This window comes from Sinocyclocheilus grahami, unplaced genomic scaffold, assembly GCF_001515645.1.
Source record: "Sinocyclocheilus grahami isolate Dianchi unplaced genomic scaffold, SAMN03320097.WGS_v1.1 scaffold472.1, whole genome shotgun sequence".
Classification (NCBI taxonomy): Eukaryota; Metazoa; Chordata; class Actinopteri; order Cypriniformes; family Cyprinidae; genus Sinocyclocheilus; species Sinocyclocheilus grahami.
The window spans coordinates 366,938-385,292 of record NW_015505651.1 but is presented as its reverse complement, the minus strand read 5'-3'; the positions used below and the strand labels follow the sequence as shown (position 1 = coordinate 385,292).

The 18,355-nt window shown below is 34.0% G+C and overlaps 1 protein-coding gene across 1 annotated transcript in view; it reads right to left on the bottom strand.

Annotated features, from left to right (window-relative positions):
* Positions 1-2,882: 2,882 nt before the first annotated feature.
* Positions 2,883-18,355, bottom strand: part of slc12a7b (solute carrier family 12 member 7b) — a 42,211-nt gene continuing 26,738 nt past the window's right edge. The window contains exons 10-26 of the mRNA XM_016235589.1: positions 18,056-18,154; positions 17,832-17,889; positions 16,678-16,852; positions 15,812-15,930; positions 15,631-15,729; positions 14,218-14,337; positions 13,978-14,082; positions 12,381-12,540; positions 10,870-11,065; positions 10,615-10,781; positions 10,410-10,541; positions 9,711-9,818; positions 8,708-8,824; positions 6,982-7,157; positions 6,007-6,021; positions 4,767-4,900; positions 2,883-4,203 (exon numbers count right to left, since the gene is read on the bottom strand). Of these exons, the coding sequence (XP_016091075.1) occupies positions 4,112-4,203; positions 4,767-4,900; positions 6,007-6,021; positions 6,982-7,157; positions 8,708-8,824; positions 9,711-9,818; positions 10,410-10,541; positions 10,615-10,781; positions 10,870-11,065; positions 12,381-12,540; positions 13,978-14,082; positions 14,218-14,337; positions 15,631-15,729; positions 15,812-15,930; positions 16,678-16,852; positions 17,832-17,889; positions 18,056-18,154 (2,072 nt within the window). The 3' untranslated portion in view covers positions 2,883-4,111. The remainder of the gene's footprint in view (positions 4,204-4,766; positions 4,901-6,006; positions 6,022-6,981; positions 7,158-8,707; positions 8,825-9,710; positions 9,819-10,409; positions 10,542-10,614; positions 10,782-10,869; positions 11,066-12,380; positions 12,541-13,977; positions 14,083-14,217; positions 14,338-15,630; positions 15,730-15,811; positions 15,931-16,677; positions 16,853-17,831; positions 17,890-18,055; positions 18,155-18,355) is intronic.

The window sequence follows — 18,355 nt, the reverse complement described above, 5'->3', positions numbered from 1 at the left end:
ATAAAAATATTTATGTGTATATACAAATGCACATAAACACAGAAATATTCTACATTATATAATAGCCTACATATTATATATAAAATAATTTAATATTATATATAATATTATTATTATATATTTCATATTTTAAATTTTTTATCATGGAATCATTTGTATAATAAACCAATGACATATTAAGATAATACATTTTGAGTGTCAGTGCTTAAGATTCAAATATCACAAAGCACTAAACATTGCCACATTATTTCCAGAGGCGATTCAAACCTCCCCATGAGTCAATATTCAGATGGAAACTACAGTAGCAGTGAGTCAATAACGGCCCTGTTTTTGCATGCTCCAAAACGTGCTTACGGCAGAACTGAGGAGGAGGAGGAGGAGGAAGATGATTAATCACTGGACAGATAGTTTGTGACACAGACTCAGAAACACATTAAGCTTCACTTTGTGTATTAGAGCTCAAAACTCACTCTTAAAATATTGGTTGACTGATTTATTGTTGCTGAAAATAGTAGCATTATTGAAAAGAATTAAAAAAATTAAGTCAAAATGCACTCTTTTATACTCATTGCATGTGAGTATATGGCTATCAAATAACATTCTACCCAGTATGTTTGTCTTTGACTCTGTTCTTAATGATTGAATCAGCCGCTCGTGTCTCTGATCTGACTGTGAGCTGCTGTGGATCATGTGATGTTCATGTGAGTGTGAAACAGACCCTAAAACACATGAGGAATGTACTGTTTTATATGCACTGTGTTCAATTGAATAATATAGTGATCACTGAGACTTCACAAACAAACTCTGCTTGGTTCATATAATAATTAGTATGAATTATCAGGTAAACATTTGCTTTAAAAAGATATATATATATATTTTCCAATTTGCAAAGACAGAACACTATGGCATCTAAAATGAATGACAGAAATGAGCACGTGAAATAAAAAACAACAACAACACAATATCCCCAGATTTTCCATGCCCTAATATTCACAATTTGTCCTAAAGGGAAACATTCACCACAGCTGAGCAGTGCAGAAACTACATCCTCAGAGAACATAAGATAAGATGGTCTAAGCATATCCGTCTGCCTCCTCTACATCACGACACACTGTAGAAAATACAGTAATAATGTCCTGGTAACAAAATACTGCAACGCTAACGGGTTTCAAAGAAACACTGAGACAGACCTTCAACATCTCAGACCCACTGAATGAGCAGCAGCTGATGCTGTTTGACCTTCTGCAGCTTCTTATCATTTATGTTTGGCACTCATCTTCCAATAATTCTGAAGCAGATGCTACCGTTCAAAAGTTTGGGGTCTGTAAGATTTTTGAAGTCTCTTCTGCCCACCAAGGCTGCATTTATTTGATCAAATATACAGTAAAAATGCGAAATATTATTAGAATTTAAAATAACTGTTTTCTTTGTGAATATATGTTAAAATGTAATTGATTGTCATTTTCAGCATCATTGCTCCAGTCTTCAGTGTCACATGATCCTTCAGAAATCATTCTAATATGCTGATTTGATGCTTAAAAACATTTATGATTATTATTGTTCATATTTTTGTGGAAACTTTTTTTTTCTCTCCCAGGATTCTTTGGAGAATAGAAAGTTTAAATGAACAGCATTTATTTGAAATAGAAATATTTTGTAACATTATACATGTCTTTACTATCACTTTTGATCAATTTAATGTGTCCTTGCTGAATAAAAGTATATTTCTTTTGAAAAATAAATAAATCTTTTGAACGGCAGTGTACGTTACATGTGACACCGTGTCCTAACCAAGCTGAATGAATGCAGAAAACAGACAAAATGCCAAAAGTCACAGCCAATCAGAATACATCAGCTGTTTAATATGCAGTGATTCTGGACCAATCAGGCATGTCACAGTGGATAAGACTTAGGCCCAATCCCAGTTCCACCCCTTAGCCCTTCCCCGTTCACGTGAAGGGGTTGGGGTGTCTCGATTCTCTATTGGTTGGAGGGGGAGGGGTAGGGGTAGGGGAAGGGCCAGACAGCCCTTCAAACGAATATTTTTCGGGACCACACTTCAAACGAAGGGGTATGAATTATCTCAGCGTAAACCGGCTTCAGGGGCAACATGGCTGCCCGAGCGAACAAAAAGAAACATAAATGTAAGCATTTTTGGCATTAACAAAAAAGATTTTTATGAAAAGTAATCATTTGTTTTATGTTACATTCAATCGTGAGTTCATATTTACAGTCATGTTACTCAAAGAAATGTTTGCAAAACATCGCTAATATTTGCTAACTAACGTCATATCATTATAGACTACACGATAGTGCCACAATATATTTTCATGTCTGATCAAGGTGATAACCACCGTAGACATTGAGGGGGGCTAGTCCCCCCAATAATTAGAAATCACTAAGGCTCTAATGCACACCAGCACACCAGTATGTGTGTGTATTGTAGGAGCTAGACGGCATATGATGACGTGTGACGTAAAGTAATGGTGTCCCAATTCTTATGGGAATATTTTCACCCCTACCCCTTGACACTCTGTTTCAAGAGACAAGGGGAAGGGGAAGGGGAAGACGTATAAAATAGTCTGTGGATTGGGCCTTACTGCTTGTTGTTTTATCACCTGGTAAGGACAAGGTGTATAAGAAAAAAACGAGCAACAAAAATAAAATGTAAATCTTTCTACAATTGCTTTCTGATTGTCCAAATCTAAACACAATCATTTCTAAACCTGTTTAAGGTGAAGTGTGTCATTTCGAAACATGATAAGGTTTTTCAAACAAATATTAAACACTCCCCCAATCTGCTATTGGTCAGACACCAATAGCTCCGCCCCCAAATTCACTCCATTGGTTGAGCAAATAATGTCCAGCTCTCTTGTCACGCAAACAAACAAACAAACTGCAGTTCCATTTGACGCCACTAGGAATAACACTTCAGCTTCAATCCTAATAGATTGCTTTCGTTAACTAGACGGTTTTATACTTTACTCTACTAGTAATGCCGGTTAATAAAGGATTCTCCCTGTTTAATATACCCAGCAACCCAATAACATCATGAACGTCAAGACAGAGACTAAATTTCATTCCAGCTCATGGGAAAAACACATTTATTGCTGAGAGAAGGAGATTTTGCAGTGCTGGTTCTGATCATCAGCAAATGGTGTGCTGGACAGGTCAGCTGTGCCCTGTGCTTTTATCACACAATTAACGAAAAAATCGAATAAAAAAGTGCAAATACAGCTGAAATCATCCCGATTAAACTGATTTCAGTGATTTATGCCAAGATAAGAGCCAAAACAAAACCTCAGTACTCAATGACGAGACCAAATATTATGGCTTTTCTCCTTATACGCTGTTTGCGTTAAACATTTCAACTTTTATAATACAAAACCCTCGACAAGTGGACGCCACGCTCGGCTAGTGATGACTTGATAATGAATAAAAGTTATTGCACAATCCGTATCATGAAGTCAGTAACGTCATCCGACACATTCATCATCCGCGCTGCATTATTGTTAAAACTAGCCGACGTGAAAAACTCAAACATTCCTTTGATAACAGTAAAATTGCATTTTCGCAACTCGGATATGGATTCGCCACAAGAATACACTCGTTTCGCAGCCTGGTTCGCTAAAAGTAGATGTCATTTTGGGTATCAAGCGACAGTTTGAATCGTAGCTAAGATACGCAAATAAAAAGCAATGCAGGATGGAGACGAATGAATCGATATTAAACAGGCATTAGCAACAAACTCAAATTTTACTTTTATAAAACTTCGGCTAGTACGCGCTTCAAAAAGTCTTTTGAAAAACCAAACGATGTTGCACAATAAACAGACATAAAAACTAGCACACATTGTACGAACAAACAAAAGAAAACAATAAAAGAGTCATAAATTAAAGTTTCACGTTACGGATTGAATCATCGTTCGTCTTGGTTTCTTCACGTCGTCTCTCTTCAGGAGGGCCACAAAAGTCACTGTCCTGTAACGAATGCAGCCGGACGAAACGCCGCTGTAAACCCCGGCTGCTAGCTGTCTCCATGATGTCCGGCTTTGCTGTGGGAAAAATAAAAACTGAATTCCTGCCTGCGGGGCGTCGGGCTACAATCCGCTTTATGAGTATATGGTGATGACTTCACGACCGCCGCCGCGCACCAACAGGACCCGGTTGAGACCCTCCATCAAAACCTGTATGTATGAGTAATGTGCACATATAAACATTAAATGAAAAAAATAAATATTTTATTTTAAAACGTTAGGGTCATAAAAAATTGTTATCAGAAATGTTGAAAATGCCATTATAATTTGTACTAATATGTAGAATTGCCTTCAATTTTGATATGTGCTTTTGTCATTTTTAGCATTTTTGTCATTTAGGTTTAATCTATTTATTTCAGTTTTCGCTTGTATTTATTTTCAGTTAGTAATTTTAGCCCTTCAGGGTTTTCATTTAATATTTATATTTTAACTTATTTAAGCTTAATATTAATCAGCAAATATGTTTAACAGTTTTAGTTAACGTTTTTCGTTTTTGTTAATATTTTGAATTAGCTTTTATTTTTATATTTTCATTTAAATTTTAGTTTAGTTTTAATTTTAAGTTTCTATTTTTTTTATGTATTTATATCAGTTTTAGTTTTACTTCAATTATGTTTAACAGTTTTAGTTTTTGTTAACAATAATAACCCTGATTCATCTGTGGCTCATCCACTCAGATTTAGAGATGCATCTGTTTTCATAAGCGTGAGTTCTGTCAGTGTAAGGATACAGTTTTCATCGCCGCCTCTGTTCTTGGGTGGTCCGGGCATGTTGAGGAGCACCAGATGAGCTCCCTGAGACTTATTGACCACCACTTCATTGAGTTTGATGGCTGTGTGCATGCAGCGCACATTAGACTGATTCCTGCGACACACAGTCATGTGATGAAGGACAGAAACCAGAAATACAAGTCATTGTTTCAAATTCCCAACAACAACAATCAACATTTAATGAGCTTTTTTGTCTCTCCACTGTCTACTTTTAGTATATATTTCAGCATTTGCAAAGCACATACTCATATTTATCGTTTACTGTGATCTCTGAGGTCAAATGCAAATGCCTCTATTACAGTGATATTTGATTCTGATTGTTCAATGGTAATTCAGTGGTCAAATATTTGTGTATAATTATGCTAAACTGTACAGTTTAACACTTCATTGTCCAGGACAGCTGTGCTTTAAATAATACATAAGCTTTGCAATGCTGCTGAATATGGCATGATAATTACATTTGCACTGTAACTCAAGCATTGGTTACATTACATATTAGTTATATAATAAAGCCCTATTGAGGTTAGTGAGCACAGCATCCAGATTTGACATGCACAGCATATGCACATGCCCTTAATGAAGCATAAATGACTACATCACAAATATGCCACAAAAAAAACAAAACAACTTGTGCTCCTCAGCGCCACCTGGTGCCAATCAACAAACCACAGTAAATATACCAAAAAAACTATTATTTTTATATTACAATTATTTTATAATATTTTAAATACAATCAATAATAATAAATTATTTTACAATAACATTAAAACATTTTTATAATATATAATAAAATAAATTAGTATAATAAAACTCACGTCAATTATTTTATAATATTTAACAAATAATATTATACAAAATATTTATCTAGAATTTATCAAATAATTTTGAATTAAATTATTATTATTGTAAAATATAATAAAAAAAACATTAATTGGAATTTTTAATTTATCCTGGACGCAACAGGTGAAGGTGAAGCACAATTTTTCTTGCATGTGGCAAAAATTGAGATCATGTCTGCAGCTCTCAGGACGAGCGGTGATGGACGTGAGGGAATGCTGGGACATAAACACATGCATGCTAACACACATATCAAAGCTCATATACAAACATATATGTATGAATAATCCAGTGTGCTGCAGGGTTTGAGACGGGACAGTTACAGACAGACAGACAGCTACAGTACAGAGAAATGTGACTTACAGACTCTCCCATTCGCTAGAAGGATGAAAACAGGACAGAACAACAGAGACAGGCTTAAACACCCACACCATCACAGAAATCTCTCACAGCAACAGCCGCTGTGTTTATGACAGCTTTTCACAGTTTGTTTGCCCAGCACAATTTTTTTTTCCGATAATTCTTCTCAAATAAATCATAGGAAAATAGGATCTTAATAAAAAGTATGTTCGGGACAGACTTACATTAACCTTTACATTCATGACAAATAAAATTAAACTAAAGCAAACAAACAAACAATAATAAATAAATATACCACATAGTTTCAGAAATTTCAGAAGAAAGTAACAAGGAAATTCATGACAGGTAAATAAATAAATATTCATATTTGTTTATTTCTGGTTGTGTTTGTTGTACTTCCTTTCATTTATGCATGAAATTTACAAATTTACAAAAATGAAAAATCACCTGGTTTTGTCACTCACATCATGAGAATTACCAAACAAATGCTAAGGTGAAATACCTGTAGGCATTACAATAATGAAAAGTTCGGGAAATGTGCTGCATGCAATGTTTTGAAAATAATGCCAAAATGCAAACTATCCTAATGGTCCTATGCTAAATAAATCAATAAATATTCATTTATCTTTTTAACTAAATCATGATCTACATGTGAGATTCACCTATTAAATCATTAAACCTATCAGTATCATCACTGAGAGGAATATTACTGTTAATATTATATGAAGACCAAAAACATGTCAGTAAATCTAATGGGCAGATGTATATGACTGGAGACACACACAGACACACGGTGGACGCGGGACCGTTATACAGGATGGCAGACACACTGTGGTCATGCAGATCAGATGCAGACTGTGTCCTGAAATACCCAGCAGCCTCTGGGCTCGTGTCTGAACACTCTTTACATCCCAGTATTAAACCCACGAAGCACCAAACGCTGCAGTCAGTGTGTGAGTGTGTGTTCAGGTGACTTACGGTTTCATGCTGAACAGATCCCGCACCGCCATGTTTGCGCTGGGCTCTCGGTTGCGGTTGCGTTCGGTGCAGAACTTGTCTTTGGTCCAGGTCATGTGGACCCGCTCCGGCGTGGCGTCCGTCTTGTCGTTTAGAGCTGCGTGAGACGCCGTGTTTCTGTCGTGGATCAGCTGAGCCTGTGCAGTTATCACAATCACACATTCAATTCATGAAAAACAGTATTAAATAATATTTACTTATTTTAATTTAATTTAAAACTGCTTCTTAAATTATGTAAACAACTGTTATGGATCTATATTAAATGCTATATCAATGCAAACAATTCTATATTCATGCAGAGCATGTCAGATTAATGTTTTAGCTTGTCTACTATGCAAACTGCACACATGCAGCTGTATTAGTCTGTGATATGCTGACTGACAACATGCAATAGAAACCAATCATACAAACATGTAATGGCAATAAAAAATAAAAAGATAAATAAAAATTCAAAATAAACAAATAAATAAACAGAAACATGGGGGAATGAAAGGGAAAAAAATAAATAGTAAATAATGTGTTTATTTATTACCTATATATTTATTTATAGTCAAAACTAAATACAGAGAAACATGAGGGAATGAAAGGAAAACAAAAAATTAAATAAATGAAGTATTTATTTATTTTTTTAAGTTAAAAGGACAAGAAATATAAAAGGAGAAAAGAGAAGAAATATAAAAACAAATAAATAAAATAGATAAATTAAAATAAAATAAGTATTTATTTATCATTTATATATTTAGTTAGAAACATGATTGGAATGAAAGAAGAAAAATAAATAAAGAAACAAACAAACAAACAAACGAATTAATGGCTTATTAATTATTTATATATTTATTTAGAGTTAAAACTAAATACAGAGAAACATGAGGGAATGAAAGGAAAACAAAAAATTAAATAAATGAAGTATTTATTTATTTTTTTAAGTTAAAAGGACAAGAAATATAAAAGGAGAAAAGAGAAGAAATATAAAAACAAATAAATAAAATAGATAAATTAAAATAAAATAAGTATTTATTTATCATTTATATATTTAGTTAGAAACATGATTGGAATGAAAGAAGAAAAATAAATAAAGAAACAAACAAACAAACGAATTAATGGCTTATTAATTATTTATATATTTATTTAGAGTTAAAACTAAATACAGAGAAACATGAGGGAATGAAAGGAAAAACAAAAAATAAAATAAATGAAGTATTTATTTATTTATAGTTAAAAGGGCAAGAAATATAAACGGAGAAAGGAGACGAAATATAAAAACAAATAAAATTAATTAATTAATTAAAATAAAAAAGTATTTATTTATCATTTATATATTTAGTTAGAAACATGATGGAATGAAAGGAGAAAATAAATAAAGAAACAAACAAACACAAATGAATGAATGGCTTATTCATTATTTATATATTTATTTAGGGTTAAAACTAAATGCAGAGAAACATGAGGGAATGAAAGGAAAGGGCCGTTCACGAGGGGTCACAAGTGTTGAAAGATGGCCGTGCATGATATGAGGACATCACTGACACATGCATGATGGGAAGAGTTTTCTGAAGAGAGGGGCTACAGAGCTGATGCTAACACTAATGCACACATAAATCAGCACAAGGATGTGAGTGATGATCTAGTTCTTCTGGCTCTGCCGTCCAGGACGGTGGTTTTAGGATTGAGTCTTTGAATTCACTACCTCGTCTTGTTTATCGTCATCTAGTCGTGCGTTCTGGTTATTGACGGCCGAGCCGTGAGCGCCGCTCTGGTTCTTCCTCCGAATGGAGCTACGCGACTCATCCGTGATGCTCTGAATCTAAGAGACGTGTTTCCCCGATCGCAGCAGAAATGAGAGAGGACCACAAGTCACACAGCGCTGCCAGTCCAACATTATTAACCACAGCTATTCAGATGCTGCTGAATCTCATGAAGAAACGTCTGGGTCATTTTCACCATAAATTAAAAATAAGAAACCATTTTTTGCACAAGGAAAAACAAGCTTATTTAGTAATATGATAAAACAACATAAACTACCACATTTTGCTATTAGTTTGATTGCATCATATAATAACTGCTGTTAATAGTGTTCATCGTCTGTTTGATTACGTCTTTAATTGATTTTTCCATACATTTCTGCCATATGTACATTAACTAAGCCACCACTGATAAACTACCACTAAATATTGTAGAAACTTAATTTGCTGTAAAGTTGCTTTGCAACGATTTGTATCGTGAAAAGCGCTATACAAATAAACTTTTTAAATAATTTTTTATATATATTTTATATATAATAATATATATTGAAATAGTTTATACATTTTATTTTTTTAAATAAATACATACAGTGTATATACACACACACACATATATACATATATTTTATAAATGATATATGCTTTGCAACTGTGCTTAATTTAATTTACTTAAATAATAATATATAAAAAATAATATATAGTTAGACATATTTTAATATTTATTATTTTTATATTTATCTTTTAATATTTAAAAAATAACTTCTAAATACAAAATTGTATTTCTTATTTTTTCTTTTGATTTTAGAGTGAAATATTTGGACATTTCTTGATAGTTTTGGCGAGATTCAGCCACGTAGCATTAATGAAGACACTAAAAGCAAATACGGTCACTGCATATTCCTTCAGCACAATGCTGTTGTACACAGAACGAGTGTCATGAAGCATCACCTCTCGCTCGCGCTCCGTCCTCGACAGCTGCATCTGCTTCAGCATCTGTGAGCGCTGCTCCATCACCAGCGTCTTCTCGTAGGTGAACGCTGAGATGTCACTGTCATGCTGGAGTCACAGAAACACAGAGAAACACTCTCGGTTACACCAGAGGACACGCTTGAGCAACCTCAACATAAAGATGAAAGATGATCAACAACACACAGAAAATCTAAAAGGCTTTCAGTGAAAATAAAAGCTGTGTTAAAGAAAATAAATGATTACTATTGCATAATAAAATAACAGCATGTTTATATTGCAAAATAAAAATGTTAATATTAAATACATGTAAAAAAGGTATATTAAAAATATATTTATATGAACAAATGTAAGTATTACATTAGTATGCTAAATAAATAATTATTTAATAGCAGAAAATTAAAACATTATTATTAAATAATAAATAATTTTAAATAAATCAATACTACTACTACTAATATAATATTATTTAGCGATAATAAACAATTAAAATAATCATAATATAGTGCAATAACATTTTCAAGTTCTATAATTTTAAACATATCATTAATATAATTATATAATTAATATAATGTAATGCAATGCAATGTAATATAATATATTTTGCAGTCCTGCTGCACAACAAAACCAACTTTACATCCTGATGCCAAGAAAAATCCATCTGCAGCAGCATCTGCTCACCATTTCCACGACCTCCACCTCAGCATTCAGACGGAGGTGGTAGAGGAACATCTGCAGGTCTTTCTTCATCTGGATGCTGTTGTCATCCAACTGAGCCACGGTGAAAATGCGCATCTTGCACTTCCTCCAGACCTGAGAGACACGGAAGAGCATTAAAACACACGGTTAATCCGGAAGTACTGTAACAGTTGACTGAGAGCCGTGCCTTGTGCTGCTGCAGTAAGAACGGCAGGAGCATCAACAAGCCGCCGTCATGAACGATCCACCACACGTCGATGGTTCCTTCAGCGAGACGCTCCTGGTGAGGGAAACTGTCCACGTTCTTGGCCACCAGCAGGGCCTGATGGGCGGCAGTGGTTTCTTGGACGGTTTCTGTGGAAGAACAGATCATCTTTACGTCTGTCAGGGTTTCTTTCTCTTCAGTTGAGTCACAGCAGCAGGATATGAATCAGACTCAAACCTATGAAGTTCCTCCAGGAATGCGGGTCGTTGGACTGTCTCCAGTTGGTGGGCCAAGCCATCAGAACAGAGTTGTGCTTCATTCCTCCGAGTCCCGCCGACTGGATGAGGTGAGAGAAGCCGTCGCGCAGGTTTGAAGACACCACAACATGACAGAAACCCTTCGTCTTCTCTGCGGCCATGGCTGATTTGATGCTCTGCAGTGTAAAGAAAATAATTAGGAGAACAAAATGCCATTTTTAGAACATCTGAGCTCCATAACATGGAGTTTGGAGGATCAGGTCTCTCTGTGGCCACTAGGTGTCAGTAAGACTGGATCCTGCTGTGAAACCTGTTTTCTCCGTTTATCTGAGGACAGAAACTGCCTTGACATTTTGTAATTGACTGTTAGTACTGTGTATGTTGCAAATCAAGCCATGATCACTTTACATAAGAGTGATTCTTCCATTCGAATCGTCCCCCAGGTTTAGCAAAAAACAAGCTGTGATTCTAGCTAGAAAGGGAACATTATAATAGTGTTAAAATCTTCTCAGTTCGTTCTTCTTTATTTTTAAGAGTGCTAAAAAGTTAAAATGGCCAGAATTCCTCGACTCAGATATTCTATAGATATGTAGATATGTATAATAAATATATGAAAAGAGCAGTGATTCTAGTTTTTAAAGGGGAGATATATATATATAAAGGGAGGGGGGGGGGAAATATATATAAAGTATATAAAAATTGTATAAAAATTTAAATACTATTTGAATGTATCAAATTAATACAAAAATAATTATAATAAAAAATAGTAATATTATAATTCAATAATGTGTAAAAAAAAAAATTTTTTAAATAAGCAGATAATAATCTCTCTTATTATTGTCTTTTTGATTTGTGTTTTCTTATTTTTAAGAGTGCATAAAAGTTAAATTGGGCCAAAATGTTTCTTCTCTGAATCGATATATAGATGTACACTATAATAAATTCATTAAAAAAAAAGTGATTTTCAATTAGAGAAACTTTTTGTCATCTAGGATTTGTCCACTTTTGTGAAAATACTTTCACAAAAACAATCACAGTTTAAACGGCTAGATAATAAAATAAAAACATATATTAGAATTATATAAATTCTATAAAGAAATGAATTACTATATGTATTAAGTAAATTAAAAACAACAATATAAACATAATAAAAATGAGTCAATTTCATGTAGCAACAACAAATAATTAAAATTTTAAATTCGAATTATTGTATTTTAATTACTCGTTTTTGAGTGCTGAGAATTCCAGAATTTCTTTTATACACAGAATTAATTTAAAAAGTTTTAAAATAAAAGAAATTCCACTGACACCTTGTGTACGAATCATATTCTTCCTAACATAATTTTTAATTACTAATCTTTTTTTTATTTTTATTTTTTATTGCTGGCCAAAATAAATAAAATTTCCCTCCAGAAAGTTAATTTGAAGTAGTAGAAGGGCCTTGATTTGAGGAGTCGCTCATGTTTGTGGATGTTTGCGTCACATTTAGACCTGTTCTGCTCTCTTGGCGTCGGTGTCTCTGCTGAGGAACGTTCCCTCCAGTACTGATCCCACGATGGTCAGACCTTTACCCGCTTTCAGCTGCGTGGTGAAGGACAGGAGACGAGGGTGTTTCACCGACAGCTCAGCAACAGTTTTGGAAGTGCCTTTTCTGTTCTATAGAAGAGGGTCCCAATACTTTTGTCCATATAGTGTATTTCTACAGTTTTTTTATTTATTTCAGTTTTAGTTTTAGTTATTTTAGTATTTCAAGTAAACTAAAAGATGATGAGAAATGTTGTTGTTACAGTTTTTTTCTTAAATATTTTATTTTAGTTAACAATTATTTTAACAAAAACGTTTTTTATGATTTGAATTTGAATTAACTGCAATAATCTGAATCTGATGGACAGACTACCATCACGTCAATCAAAGGAACTCGAATGCTTACAAAAAAGGGTTTAGACACAGGACAAACTCAGAAGACCTTTAGCTGAGATTGCCCACCCGCTCACGGATGTCTCAGAACAAAACCCAGATCAGTTTCTGCTGGCGTGGATTAGAGGCGCCGGGACGAGGAACGAACAGGTTTGACCTGATTCCTGAAAGACGACTGAAGTTTCATCGCAGCTTATTGTTTACAGGTTATTTAATCCATGAAAGATTAGCAAGAGCTCTGGGAAAAATCCAAAACAGACTCTCTCCGGATTACAGCACAGGAGAGCCGGTGAAGGTAAAGAAAGAAAGACAGTATAGAAATGTGTTGACTGCCAGATAATGTGCTATACTTTTATTCTTTAGGTTGGCTTTTAACTGATTTTATTGTTTCTTTGAATTTTTTATTATTTTTATTATATTTTTTTATTATTACATTTATTATTAAATTTGTATTATATTTTATTTTATTATGTTTACTAGTTTGTGATGTTTGTCTCATTAAGTTTGTTTAAAAAAAAATAAAGAGTATTTTTTTAATTTGATAAAACTATTATTATTATTTTTAATTCACTGAATTTTCCAAAACACAGTAACATTTAATACATTTTATATAATAATTCTGAATGAGAAATAACATATAAATAATAAAAACAATAATTATATTTTTAAATTAAACTTAGAGGGATTAAAAATTATATTGTGATAAATGACATACACTACTGTTCGAAAGTTTGGGCTCAGTAAGATTTTTTTAAAATATGTTTGACGTCTTTATTATTTGTTCAAAAATTCATAAAAATTTGAAATATTATTACAATTTAAAATAACTGTTTTCTATGTGAATATATTGTAAAATTTAATTTATTCCTGTGATCAAAGCTGTATTTTCAGCATCATTACTCCAGTCTTCAGTGTCACATGATCTTCAGAAATCAGTATAATATGCTGATTTGCTGCTCAAGAAACATTTCTGATTATTATGAATTTAAAAAACAGATTCTTTGATGAATAGAAGGTTCAAAAGAACAGCATTCATTTGAAATAGAAATCTTTTGTAAGTAAAATAAAAAATCTTACTGATCCCAAACTTTTGGACATACAGTCCAGGTGTTTATTTCATAATGGATTTCTTGCTTTCTGAAAGCGTGCTTGTGTATCTTGTGACCCTCACCTCCAGTTTTTGGTGTGCGGGGGCGCCTCCTCCAATCGAATGAGAGCGTATCGTGCCGCGTTGAGTGACAGACCGCGGATCCCGTCGCCCCACTCCTTCTCCGCCCTGAACACAGAATAAAAATTGAGTTTAAACTCACAATGACACCGCAGACAAACACTCAGTCAGATGAAGCTGTAATCAGCTTAGCGTCTGCACAGACTCACGGCGTGGGCTGTAATGCGCTTCTGCAGCTCTTACCCGCGGTACTCAATGTATTTGTAGATGCATCCAGCGATGAGCATGGCCACCAGAGCGTAGTACCAGGAGGAAATGAACATCAGAGCCAGACACAAACTCATGCCAAGAAACGAAAGAGCCCTGATGAAGGAGAACAGCGACGCCAGCTCAGATAAAGCAGCTACACATTTTAAATTAAACAATAAAATGAACAACTAGACAGCAAAAAGAATAAATGGAAAGCAAATGGAGACATTTCTGCACCCTAACATTACCAAATATATTGAAAATGAGAATAAGACTAAGAAATAATGTTTCTCTTCTAGAGTTTCAGAAGAGATCTCAACAATGTCAACTGTTGTGTCACTTGGGTCTATTTTTATTTCTCCTGAGGAATTGAGGAGAAGCATCTGAGATGGCTGATTCTTGTTAAATGGCATTAACTGAGATTCAAATTTATTGAGGTATAAAAATAGCAACATCTGAGCAATAAAATGTTTCTCTGGGTAATATTACAGTGTATATTTATAATTCTTCAGTATTTGCAAAGTCATTGAGTCTTTAGTTTTTGTATATAAAACACCTCCACTGAGATTAAAATGAGTTTTGATTGCATATTGAGTTGCCAGAATTGACTGGACTGTGAAAAAAAAAAGCTAAATTACAAATAAACAGTAAAAAAAAAAAATATATATATATATATACAGTGGGTACGAAAGTATTCAGACCCCCTTAAATTTTTCACTCTTTGTTATATTACAGCCATTTGCTAAAATCATTTAAGTTAAATTGTTTTCCTCATTAATGTACACATTAATGTGCACACAGCACCCCATATTGACAGAAAAACACAGAATTGTTGACATTTTTGCAGATTTATTAAATTATATATTAAAAATACAAACTACCATTTAAAACAGTTTGGGTCAGTAAATTTTTTTAAGAAACTTATACTTTTATTTATCAAGGATGCATAAAGTTGATCGAAAAGTGACAATAAAAAGAAATTTTTAATGTTACATAAGATTTCTAGTTTAAATAAATGCTGTTCTTTTGAACTTTTATTCATCAAAGAATCCTAAAAGATAAAATGTATCACTGTTTCCACCAAAATATTTGGCGGCACAACTGTTTTCAACATTGATAATAATCAGAAATGTTTCTCAAGCAGCAAATCAGCATATTATACTGATTTCTGAAGATCATGTGACACTGAAGACTGGAGTAATGATGCTGAAAATACAGCTTTGATCACAGAAATAAATTACATTTTAACATAGATTCACATAGAAAACAGTTAGATAAAATTTGAATAATATTTTAAAAATGTATTGTAGTTTTGATCAAATAAATGCAGCTTTGGTGAGTAGAAGAGAGTTCAAAATCTAACTGACCCCAACTAAAGCCATACAGCAGATGTGTTCAGTCTCTCACCAGTGGTAGTATTTGAACCGTGGTCTCCAGTTGGGTGTCCTCAGCAGCGTCTGCAGGGCACAGGCCAGATTCACGAACAGATAACACATGAGAAAGAACCTGAGGAGAGACAACACACAGTCAAACACACAGTCTGTCGCCACACTGACGGAGAAACAGCTCAGATAGACATGAGACTCACATAGAAAGGATTGGAGCCACAGCGTCCAGAGAAGCGATGAGAATCCCGCTTTCACAGATCACAGCCGTCAGAAGAAGAGCCCAGGTCGGCTCTCCGTTGGCTTTTCCATGACCAAACACCTGAGAGACCAGCAGAGGACACAGTCAGAGCGCTGTAGGGCTGCATATGTGGAGGCTTATGTGTAATATAACACCTAGACATGTTCAATTATTCAAAAGATATCGAATGAAAAAACCTTGCCACACAAAAACATAGTTTAACAGCTAGTGTTACTAAAATAAACCGTGGTAATCTGGTATTAACCAGCACTGTCATTAACAAACATCAAATATTCTGAAAGCATCTGAAGGAAATACCATTTTAATTTCCATATTCCCAATTAATTTATAAACTAAACTAAAACTAATAAACTTTGTTTTTTAAATAAATGTTATGAAATGCACATCCCTGTTTCAATAGTAAAAAGTGTTGTTATCATTAAATGAAACCAAAACTATCACAATTTAATGTTTTTATACATTTCATAAAATGCACCTGTCTCTGTTTCAAAAGTGAAAACAGTGCTGTTATTGTTACATCAAACAAACTTCAAATAAAGCTGAAATTAAATATAAACATCAGATGAAAAACTTAAACTTAAGTGACTAACTGATATAATCCGAGTTTAATATGAAGTACTAAAATGACTAAAACCTAAATAAAAATAAAGCTTAAAAACAAAAACTACTATAACTGGCTTAACTGACATATGCATATAACAAAATGACTAAAATTAAAATGAAACATTGAAAGCTTATTCAAAATATCATGTATTATAGATATATGCTATCACGAGATATCTGATGCATATGCAGTGCTATTGATACCTCGAGGAAGGGCACGATACCGTCCCGCGCGATGGCCTGCAGCAGCCGGGGGGCGCCGGTGAGACTCTGAAGCCCCGCCCCACAGCAGGAGAAGAACGAGCCAATCACGATCACCCAGGGCGAGGGCCAGGACAACGTGCCAATCACTAAATTACCTTTAACAGAGTCTCCAAACCTAAACAACAACAACAACAACAAATCTCAATTAAACCATTTTATATTGATACAAAATACAAAAATATTTATTTCTTTTTTTTTTGTTCCCACACAGCTTGTTGCAGTGCATTCTGGGATCTGGGATGAGATCCTGCATCAAAATTCTGCTAAATGTAGGAATCTTATGGGGAGCGTAATTGCAGCCTATATAGTATACTGAAAAATGCCTTTGAAACTATTTTCACTCTGAAATTGCCATTCAATTTCACAAATATGATTTTATAATAGTAACAATAATTGAAGTAGCAATTTTTAAATAAAATGGATCTATCTCTGACGCACAATAGCAAAAAGTGTTATTGTTACATAAAACTGTTACAAATGTATTGTTAACTGAATTAAAGCAGAAATAAAACAAGTATTAAATGAAAAAACATATGTATTAAAACTTTTAATACACCCGTCTCTTGATTCTGTCGTTATTGATACACAAATCTAAAAATCTATTTTGTAATAAAATATAGGTAAACAAAAATATTACTAATTCAAACCACTTTATACGGATAGCTTGCAGTATTGAATGAAATATCAAAACATTCCACTGAGAAAAAAAGGCTTTGAAACAATTTTCACTCAGAAGTTGCTAGTTAATTTCATAAATAATGGCACACTGAACACACTGAGGTAGAAAGACTGAAATAGTATGTTCTTGCAAAATTCACTCTGACAACCTTTGCTTTATTTCAACATGTGTTACAGTGCATCTGTGCATCTTTGGAACAAGTAACTGCTGTCTCGGTAGGCAGCGCACTAGGTTTAGGAACAGACACAGGCATTTTCCAGTGATATAATCTTGAGATATTACATATAAAGAGTTCATTGACCGCAGTGCAGAGCTGTTCGCAAACAACCTGCCGTTATTAAAGTAGATTGCCTGTATGTTTATCCAGGAAAATGAGGATATTATGAGTGGAAAATGAGAAGCAGAAAGCGCTCACTTGTCTCGGAGCAACACACCCTCGATGCAGGCGCCGAACAACACCACGCAGGACAGATCTGAGTTACACCGCTAAGAAAACCTAACAGCATCTCGCCTTACTCTCTCTGTCTCTCACAGACACAGTACTAATGGTTCAGTGATCTAGCTTTACAATTGATTCAGTTATGATTCCAGTACATGGTTAAATATATAACGTTGTAGACCGCTCTAGACTAAGGATACAGATGACGGTGGTGGTTGCGATGGCGAGGATGGTGCCGATGGGAATGGACCTCTGAGCGTCTCTCAGATCCCCGGATCTGTTGGATCCAGCCATGATACCTGCGCAACAGAAATGCATGGATCAATTACATCTGTGTGTTTTTCAGAAGGTGAAATAAGATTCTTATCAGATGAGAAAAACATAAGTTATAAAGAAAAAATAATTACTGGTGTATGAATAATTGAGTTACAATACATTACAAAAATGCATGATGTCTTCGAGTCAAAATTCTGTTTTATTCATTGTAAAATAAAAATACA